The sequence below is a fragment of the Argentina silus genome, assembly GCF_951799395.1.
Source record: "Argentina silus genome assembly, chromosome: 11".
Taxonomy (NCBI): domain Eukaryota; kingdom Metazoa; phylum Chordata; class Actinopteri; order Argentiniformes; family Argentinidae; genus Argentina; species Argentina silus.
In genome coordinates this window covers 13,684,995-13,695,197 of record NC_139665.1, presented here as the reverse complement: position 1 = coordinate 13,695,197, position 10,203 = coordinate 13,684,995, and the positions used below count along the sequence as shown (strand labels likewise).

The 10,203-nt window shown below is 44.3% G+C and overlaps 1 protein-coding gene across 1 annotated transcript; it reads left to right on the top strand.

The window, feature by feature from the left end:
- The first annotated feature begins 2,649 nt into the window (after nt 1-2,649).
- On the top strand, nt 2,650-9,325 carry LOC310812534 (histone H4 transcription factor). The gene is made up of 10 exons (XM_083681151.1): nt 2,650-2,767; nt 3,345-3,551; nt 4,094-4,320; nt 4,680-4,791; nt 4,959-5,111; nt 5,417-5,491; nt 5,774-5,894; nt 6,335-6,473; nt 6,885-7,009; nt 7,426-9,325. The coding sequence occupies exons 2-10, from the start codon at nt 3,401-3,403 to the stop codon at nt 7,862-7,864; spliced, it is 1,542 nt and encodes a 513-aa protein (XP_083537277.1). The 5' UTR covers nt 2,650-2,767; nt 3,345-3,400; the 3' UTR covers nt 7,865-9,325.
- Nucleotides 9,326-10,203: the final 878 nt, after the last annotated feature.

The following is a 10,203-nucleotide window of genomic DNA, read 5'->3' as shown; positions in this document are numbered from 1 at the left end:
AAACAAGATAAATGTTGGTCGCTAATTTGAGGAAGCTATTTAAATCCCAACGCATTTTCATCCTTCCCCAATGCCTAGAAAGTGTAAAGCTGAGTTTCTATAGCCTACTCAACAGCACAGCATGTGGAAGTGGTATTTAGCATTATCCATTACACAGTTCACACATCACATTGTTCCAAACTGGATGTTTAGTTAAACAATCATATTTCATTCCAAAACATTTTACAGAAATGAAGCATCACCAGAAATAATAATTAACAATACACATTATTTCATAGGGCATATGATTTTGTTCCCTGGCGTTCCCTGTTCCTTGTCCTGGCACCCTGCTGGTGGAATGAGCTTCCCACTATTGTCAGGACTGCTGAGTTACTACCGATCTTCCGCTGTAGATTGAAAACCCATCTCTTCAGGCTACATCTTAACAGTCCCTCCTAAAGACCTCTTCACCCCCACTACCGCCCCTGTACTAACCCTAACCCCAACCCTTGAGACCTCTTCACCCCCACTACCCCCCTGTACAAGTTCTCTCCTGTTAATAAAAAAATAAATAAAAATTAAAGGCTTCTGGCATTACGACTGCCAATGGCCCCTGGTGTGAGCATTGATTACTTTGTCTTATGATGACTGCTGGATAGATGATTCACTTACTTAAACAAATGTATTTGTTGTAAGTTGCTTTGGATAAAGGCGTCTGCTAAATGCCATAAATGTAAATGTTCCCCCGTGTGGATATGGTGCAGATCTCCTTCACATGACTATCAGGTATCATTACTGTGGCACCAGTGCCACTGGTACATGTACATAATTTGCATAATGTCTGTATTTATAGAAGTAAACAACAAACACTGTGTCACATCCAAGAAACCAATGGTCAGGGTCAAAGACATTATAATAAGCATTCCGTGGATGTAGGAGGGAGAGAGATGCAAATGGCCAGAAATACAAAGAAATAGGCAGGAGACATTCAAATGAAGGCTATTTAAAAAAGTAATGTACTCACACAACGAAACATGTATACACAAGAGGTAAATTCACTTAAAATATCAGATTACACAACACAAATCAAAAACGCACACAACGCGTTTCAACCGTATAGGTTGAATCGCTCCTAAAGACCTCTCCACCCCCACTACCCCCCTGTACAAGTTTCTCTCCTGTTAATAAAAAAAAAATATATATCCTTCTTCTAGCATTGTGACTGCCTATGGCCCCTGGTGAGCATTGATTACTTTTATGATAACTGATGGATAGATGATTCACTAACTTAAACAAATGTATTTGTTGTAAGTCGCTTTGGATAAAGGCGTCTGCTAAATGCCATAAATGTAAAAAATAATAAATGTATAGGTCTTACTCATGCAGTACCATCATTAAACAATGTTAAACAATGTTTTCTGATGTATGTGCTGTTTGGATGTATTTATGTGATTACTGTCTGTACTGACATTGCCCTTTCAGGGATTAAGAAAGTTGAATTGAATTGAACATTGACGCACATACGCATATGTAACATCCACATTTCAATGGGATTTTTTTCATGTGTTGATTGGGATTTCTGGAGCTGCAGTGAATGCGGGCATCTTTCGTGACTAACTAACACATATTCAGTTGATAGGCCATTTGTAAGGCCTTGGTGGTGATAGATTGCATATAAACTGTGTAACATGTATTGAAAGGCCATAAGCCCAGTTTCAAATATGATATGCTATTGCAGCTGAAATGTGTCAATATGGTTAATTTTGGTATAGACTTTGCTGTATTGCTGCCTCTTAGGTAGAGCATGAAGCAAGATATACATGTGTCTTCCGAATGTTTGGGAAGAATTTAAGCTAATTTCCAAAATTCCACCAGCTTACAAAAATCTCATATTGGTGGACCTCTTTAAACTAGCAATGGCACTATTGGGAAGATACATTAACTGATCACACTTCACTTTTTCCACCACTATTCCTGTTCAAAAATGACTCCGGTCTCAGTTTTTTTCAAAGATTTGCTTCCATCTCTGCGGCAGCCTGTTGCTGCAGTGCCAACAGGAGACTGCTGCCCAGTGTGCTGCTGCTGGTGCTGACCTGGCCCATCACTGGTGCTGACCATCACTGGTGCTGACCATCACTGGTGCTGACCATCACTGATGCTGGCCTGCTCTGCACTTGTAATCAGAACTCCCAGACTTGACCTTGGAACAATATCAGATCATTATGTTCTCATTGTATCATATTAAAGCAAAAATAAATAAATAAATATGGCCACAGCATTTTCAAATCATAAATTGTTTTATGTCTTTTTTGGTTTCACTGAAGTAGCATGAATTAACTGTTTTTTGGAGGAACAATATTACCAGTTGGTGGTAAATTATGTCAGGATGCACATGATGTTTGAGTAGTTGAAGAACAAGTGTTTCACCTTGCACTTACAAGTACTGTATACAGTATGATGAATTTATTCAGGGCTGATGCTACTGTATGGTTAAGGGTTGAGCCAGGTTTCTGCCTAGGATTAATAGCAACAAAACAACAGAATCGAATACAGGAACATGTGAATCAGTGGTTCCATTGTGATGGTTTTAATGACCTTTCTGGCTGCTAAATGTGGCGTGAAAAAGTTCCGTGCCGGAGGTTCCGCTTCGTGACAGGAAGTAAATGGACAAAAACATTGAGATGGAGGGAACGAAAGAAGCATCTTGACCACACAGAGAGAGTCGGAACCTCCTTGTATTGGCAGATCTTTTCGATGATAAGACCAAGGATGTTAACATAGCCTGCAAGTAAGTCTTCAAATATATTTGTTTATTTAATGAATGTCTGGAGAGTATGCCAAATGGTACCCCGGCTTATTTAGACAGACAGAGAGAGAGAGAGGACAAACGTCACCGAGCTAGCTCGCTAGTACAGTAGCTAGTATTATGCTAGTACGTCACTCATCAGTGTTGGAAATTCACATTATATATTGATAGCTGTCTATGTTAACGTTAGATAATTTGCATAGTGTGTGAATCTATTATATTTGTGCAGTTTTACTATTGCTAGTTAGCTAGCCCAACTGAAATGGAAAAAGCAGCGTCCTCGTATCGTGGACTTATTGCTAGAGCTTAACTAGATCTATCTGCAATGTCAATGACACTGTTGTGTAAAACATTGCAGACAACAACACTGATTATGATTGTAACGTTACTGAATAATTCATATGCTAGATACAATTCAGAGAATGTGGATTGTGAATTGTGTTGACACTTTACTTTCTGTGTGTCTCTCAGTGAACTGTGTCTCCCAGGTTGTACAGTTACAAGCTATTCATAACAATAATACCTGCTGGCTTCTCTCTCTCTCTCTCTCTCTCTCTAGGTGGTGAGGGACTGGTGAGGCTGCAGCACTACCTGTTGGTGTCCAGCGAGATTGCCATGGCGAAGAGGAGGGACCTGACCAACCTGGTGGTGTCGTGCGCCTGGGCGTCCTGCACCTTCTCAGGCCACACCATGGAGGAGCTAAGCGAGCACATGTCACTGCACCTGAAGGATCACCTGGGAGACAGAGACGCTATGGAGGAACTGGGTGGGTGGGGATGCAGACAGGTGTGATTGCTACCAAGTAGGGAAGCACTGAGACCGCTTTTTAGAAGAAGAAGAAGAAGAAGAAGAGAAGACTGTTTATTTGGCCATGCAATCAATTGTAGGAATGTGATACGTGCACTCTCTCTCTCTATCTCTCTCTCTCTCCCCCAAACTCTCTCGCAAACATGGTTGTTATTGTTGTCACCGCACTCGACAGTTTGCATAATGGCATTTCCGATTCCCGATCACGCATTTTAACGCAATATCGGCCCGATGCTCGGCATCGGATCAGTGCATCTCTGCTACTGAGGCAGTGTCTCAAAAGTCACACTGACTGCCTTTACTACTTTTCCTTAAGGTGAAAGGTGTGTAGTTGAAACCCATCCAGTCAAACAGTAATTTCAAGGGTAAAGGAGGCAAGGAAAGAAAGGGAATGTATTGATACTATTAAGACAGCCAAGGCTCTGCGGAATACCATTATTTTAGTGTATGTTCATCTGAAAGCCCCTCAACTGAAGATGTCCACTGTGTTCCTCCCTCTAGATGACTACGCCTGTCTGTGGGAGGGCTGTGAGTTTCTGGCCATGGGCAGCCCCAGGGAGCTGGAGATCCACGCTCACTTCCACACCTTCCACGGCAAGCTCAAGTTCATCGGGTCTCAGCTGCTCAAGTCCCACCCCAACTTTCCCAGTTGCACCCAGGACCTCCACAGCAACAACCTGGTACCGGAAGTTTCCGAGGGACTGATCTGTCAGTGGGAGCACTGTGATGTTAGTACCACATTTTTCAGATCTATTCAATATAACTTTGTTCATCCCGAGAGGCCATTTAGAAGGTGTCATTAGTACAGACAACAATGACATGAATAAATCTGCGCACTGTAAGCTACATACAGTGCCCTGTGTAAGTAACAGGACAGATAAGCATTTTTTTCTTCTTTTGGATCTTTATTTAATAAATTGTTTGATTTCAAATCCAAACTTTTCAAGTATAGAGCCAAAAGAAGAAAAAATGCTTTACTGTCCCATTACTTATGCAGGGCACTGTACAACACACTACATAATCCACTGTCACCCCATGTGCCTCTTTTTATATGTGATGTATTTTCTTATTGCTCCTTATGGCACAGAGTACGTTTAACAACCCAGAGTGGTTTTACCGCCATGTGGATATGCATGCCCATTGCACTGAGCTCCAGCCTCTCCCGGACCAGCAGCAGGCCATCTTCTGCAGCTGGAAAGGTACTGCCTGCTGAGGGAAGGGAAGGGGCCAGAGGAGATCAGCAAACCTTTTTTATGCTGCATCAAATATACTGTGTGTGTGTGTGTGTGTCTCTGTATGTGTAGTGTAGTGTGTGTCTCTGTGTCTCTTTGTCTGACTGATTATCTCTTTATTGGGTTTTCAACAGACTGCGATGCCTTCTTCAAGATCAAGTACCGTCTGCGGGAGCACCTGCGCAGCCACACCCAGGAGCGCCTGGTGGCCTGCCCCACCTGCGGCTGTATGTTCTCAAGCAACACCAAGTTCTTCGACCACATCCATAGACAGGCTGAGCCAGAGGGTGAGTGAACTGGTCTCAGCACTGCCCCTTGAGAGGTTACAGGCAATCAAACACTGTTGAGGTGATGCGGTGGTCCTCTGGCTCGGTTGGTAGAGCATGGAGATGATGCAGTGGTCCTCTGTGGCTCAGTTGGTAGAGCATGGAGCTCACAACGCTTAGGTTGTGGGTTTGATTCCAGCTGGGACCATATATACTGGAAAATGTATGCACTCACTGCAATGTAAGTCGCTTTGGATGAAAGCGTCTGCTAAATGGCGCGTATATGATGCAGGTTGATATTTATGCCCTCTCATCCCTTCCTCCAGAGTCTCTGGTATGTGAGCATTGTGACAAAGGCTTTGCCAACGAGAGACTGTTGAGAGACCACGTGCGTCAACATGGTGAGTGTGACAGTTTCTTCCAGCTCTGTACTCCACTAATTTACGCTCAGCAAAGCAAAGTCAAATAGATTTTAGCTACAGTAATTTATCAAACAGGGCAATGATGTTTTTGAACGGGACATTTGCAACTACCTAATGTAACATGAAACGTTTGATAACTTTTAAATTGCATCAGACCCAATCGTCAAATATAGCAACAACAAAAACAGAAAATGACTTCGGCTGTGGTCGGTGTGTTGAGTTTTACTGTGTAAACTTTATGTGCTCCTCTGTCTCTCCCAGTGAACCATATCAAGTGTCCCCTGTGTGACATGACCTGCACCTCTCTTGCCACACTGAAGATCCACATCAAGTTTCGCCACTGTGATGAGCGTCCCTTCCCCTGTGACTTCTGTGAGAGCAGGTTGTGCCTCCAAATCAACTCCTCAAAACTAACTCAAATACCCCAAATCACACGACAGAGCCGCGCTGAGCTGTTACTGTGCTGGCCTGGTGTAACACATCCACTCACAGTTGCTCTAACAGTGCTGGAAAGGACCATATGAAAAGAAAATACCTGAGCTAGCACAGTATGATGGTGTGTGTGTCCGTGTGTCTGAGCATTGATTACTTTATCTTATGATGACTGATGGATAGATGATTCACTTACTTAAACAAATGTATTTGTTCTAAGTCGCTTTGGATAAAGGCGTCTGCTAAATGCCATAAATGTAAATGTAAAACGTGTGTGTGTAAAAAGCCCCTCCATAGACCGTTGACGCATTGCTTACATAATGAAAGTGTGTATTGTAACCCTGGCTCACGTTGTTGTTTTTGTTTTTGTTTGTTTCGTTCACGCCCCAGCTTTAAGAACCAGCACGACCTACGGAAGCACATGGAGACCCACAACGAGGGAGCGGCCTACTACTGCACTGTGGAAGACTGTGACTACTCCTCCCGCATGGCACACACCATGAAACAGCACTTCAAGCGAGTACACAAGGTCAGGGGCAGCAGGCTGTCAGACACACAGCATTCAATACAACTTCAGGGCCAAGATAGAGCGGAGCTGTTTTATTATGAAAATGTTATTATTTATTAAGACTTTTTTTCAACCAGACAGGCTGTATCGGCCCAAGTTTCCACATGCAGTTTCTTTCAGTTTAACCGTTTAAAATGAATTAAAGGGACAGTTCACTTTTTTGCACCTTATAGTCTGAAACATGGATTATAGTTTATCCTGGCCCATGGACTACTTTCAGGAAAAGGAACAATCTGTCTATAAAAAAGTTACCTATGCTTTTAATGGAGAGGTAGACAAAGTTGAGTAGATCTTTTAAATGCTTTTGGGTTGGTGGGATTATGTGGTGATGAACTCGTATGGCTGTTATTGACACACAGTTCCCCTCTGTAGGGTGGCTTGGTCTCCAAGTATAAGTGTCATCTCTGTGACAAAACCTTCTCCTGGTGTTACACGCTTACTCTTCACCTACGCAAGAAACACCACCTAAAATGGCCGTCTGGACACTCTCGCTTCAGGTGTGTGGACTTGTGTGAGCTTCACACACTGCAGGGCCGATCCCAACAATACTGTGCTGTCTTATATTCTCATTTCACATTGTCATTAACAGCACCATGTCAAAAACTGTGATGGATGTGTAACCAGACTAGCACAGCACAGTAGAGCTCAGCTATGTAGTGCAATAAGAGTGTCAATGACCCTCGACACGTCTTGCATGTCATCCCTCCTCTCTCTCCCGTCCTTCCTGTCAATCTCTACTGTCTCTATCCCAATAAAGCAGAAATGCTCTAAAAACATAAACAAGAGTGTCAAGTGAATTGATGTGAGCCCTCTTTGGGCTTTTCCTCCCCCGGAGCCGTCAGTGTGATGAGTTGACAGACGTCGATCAGTGATGCCTAAAGCTGTTGTCTGTTGGGTGTTTTTGCTTCCACAGATACAAGGAGGACGAGGACGGCTACCTGAGGCTGAACATGGTGCGCTACGAGACGGTGGAGGTGACTCAGGAGATCATGAAGAACATGGCCAAGAAACGCCCCCAGCACCGGGGTCCCAGCTGCAGCCGCAGCCGCAGCCAAGCCAAGAGAACCACCACCCGGGCGGAGCGCAGCAACGGCACCCCCCCCGGTTCATCCTCTCCCTCCTCGTCCTCGTCTTCATCCTCCTCCTCTGAGCTGTCTGTGGGGGAGGAGGATACGTCGGGGCAGCCCAGCCCCAGGGGCAGCGACTCTCCTGTGTACTGTGTCATGAGTAACGTCTCGGACGTGGGGGATGACCCCGATGCGACCCGGGATGGGTCGGACTCCTGTGGACCATCGGGGGCTGTGAGGGCCCTAACCAAGGTGGCAAGGGGCCTGGGCATGGACGTGGTTTGACCCTACCCCCCCCTCCTCACCCCCTTACTCTCTGTATCAGACCTTGGGTTGTAAATAGTATTTGAAGTAATTTCAAATACTTCGCTTTGGTCAATTGAGATTGCCTGGCACAATGGAACCAATGGACTAGTCCCAAAAGTGCAACCCCCCGCACATCTGACACTTGCTCAAGCAAACGCTCAAAGTATTTGCGAGTATTTTAAATACTTTTTGACCCAGGTCTGCTCAGGATTACAGTGGTCCCAGCTTAATATATATATATATATATGCCATTTAGCTAACGCTTTTATCCAAAGCGACTTGCATTGCAGTCAGTGCATACATTTCAGTATATATGGTCCCAGCGGGAATCAAACCCACAACCTAAGCGTTGTTAGCGCCATGCTCTACCAACTCAGCCACAGAGGACCACCAGCTTAGTCCTGCTGATACTGCCACCGCTGCAGTCTGCAACCTCGCTCCCGCAGAGTGTCCCCATGTACACTAACAAGCTTACTAGCGAGCCAGTGCGTTCTAGCTTCAGAAAAACGTAAATCCAAGAGACTTACGATTTATTACTTCTTCATATTTACGGCCCATCTTAGCATGCGCTAGCAAGTCGGCTCCTCATGGGTGTCACAGGACGTCAGTCTCATCTTTACATTTCTCTGGTGCAAGCGTGCAACACGTGTACTTGAGGCTATTGTGCGTCACAGAGCAGTGATTTTCTTCTCACTCAATCTAGCCATTAATGCAATTTAAGCACCTTGATCATTAAATAGAATAAATTAGCTCTCATTTTCGTATGCAACTAACGCCTCAGGAGCTATGCAATGGACCAGTTGTGGGGCAGCACTGGGTCACTGCTATATTTACAGCTGTGCTGTAACAAGGCTGGGGTTTTACCTGAAGTTGAACTGGGATGGCCTGGCTGGTCAGTTAATGAAATTTACTTCAGTATCTCTGGGAGATAAAAGGTGAACCCTGAATGTGAAGATAGAACATTTTATAAAGTTTTTTTTTCTTATACAGTGTTTCAGTTCATGGTTAATTGTTAGTGTTATGTGAGCTTTAATGCACTAGAGAAGGTCCAGCAGCTTTAGTTCTTCATTGCAACTGATTGATTGTAACCAGCACATAGTATTGATCTCAGGTTTTCAGTGTTGAAATCAATTCTCATATCAGGTTTTTATCTCCAGTCATCCTCATAAATACATTTTTCTTAGGTTGTACATTATTACACTGTCTTTGTCACACAGGAATGACATAATTTGACCTTAGTAGTTCCATGTTCGATTTGTTTTTTTATAGATTTGTCAACATTTGTCTGTTATTTATGTTTTTTTACATCTACCTTTTGAATGTTAATTTAACAAAAACATGATTTAACGACACTTGATCGACTCAGTCAGTGGGTAGCACTCTTTTTATGTTCATAAAGTTAGAGTTGTGAGATGTCAATAAATTCTGTTTTACAAGGCACGGTGGTTTTTCATTCCTCTTTATAACAGCAATAGTCAGCCAGCTGAGCCATCATCACAATGGAATCATTGTCTTAGAGCTAAACCTTTACAAAATGAACTGTCCATTGCTGAATTACATCGCTATGATAAGCACACAGTCAAACTCTTTACTACTTTCAAGACCAGAAATTCTCACACTTTGCTGCAATTGATTTGGTGGCAGGGGTTTCCTTTTCTTCATCTGGGAACATGAACCTTGCTTGAGTATTTTTTGTTTTTGTAGCTTTGAGGATAAACCATCATTACATGAACATGATGATCTAGGTCAAGAGTAAAGAGCTTATTGGCCACAGTCCACGCCACAGATTCAACTGTTCACTGAATCACCATCTCCATGTCTGCCAGAGTGGGGTCTTCTAATTTCTGTCATTACAGGGGTAGTCCTGTAGGGGGTGCCATATATAGAAATAGAGAAGGGGTCCAGAAGGGATGGTGTAGCAGTCAGTGGCCCAGGGGGAAGAGTCCTGAGGAGGTGGCCATGACAGACCATCTGTGTGAGGCCCACCCAAGAGGTATGGGACCCGGGGTAGGTGGAGGCCAGGAGGCTGGGGTGGGGTTGTGGCAGATGGGTGCCCAGAGTGGCAGAGTGAAGGGGGTGCAAATGAGTACTATGCTGCTGCTGTGGAGGCGGCTGCTGCTGCTGGTGGTGGTAGTCCGCTCTGAGTGCGTGCAGAATCTGTCGCTCTCTGAGGTAGGCCCTCTCTTGTTGCTGCCTCAGGACCAGCGATGGTGGGGGGTGGTGGTGGCGTAGTGGCAGCTGTGTGAAGCCATGATGAGGCTCTCTGTGTCGGTACGACGGACACTCGGCCTCCAGCAGCCTGGAGTCCACGGCGCCAT

Excerpts from the sequence above, each read along its gene's own strand:
- LOC310812534 (XM_083681151.1), top strand. The coding sequence starts at position 3,401 with ATGGCGAAGAGGAGGGACCTGACCAACCTGGTGGTGTCGTGCGCCTGG. Across the intron at positions 3,552-4,093 it reads AGACGCTATGGAGGAACTGG|ATGACTACGCCTGTCTGTGG; the intron begins GTGGGTGGGGAT and ends TCCTCCCTCTAG. Across the intron at positions 4,321-4,679 it reads GTCAGTGGGAGCACTGTGAT|AGTACGTTTAACAACCCAGA; the intron begins GTTAGTACCACA and ends CTTATGGCACAG.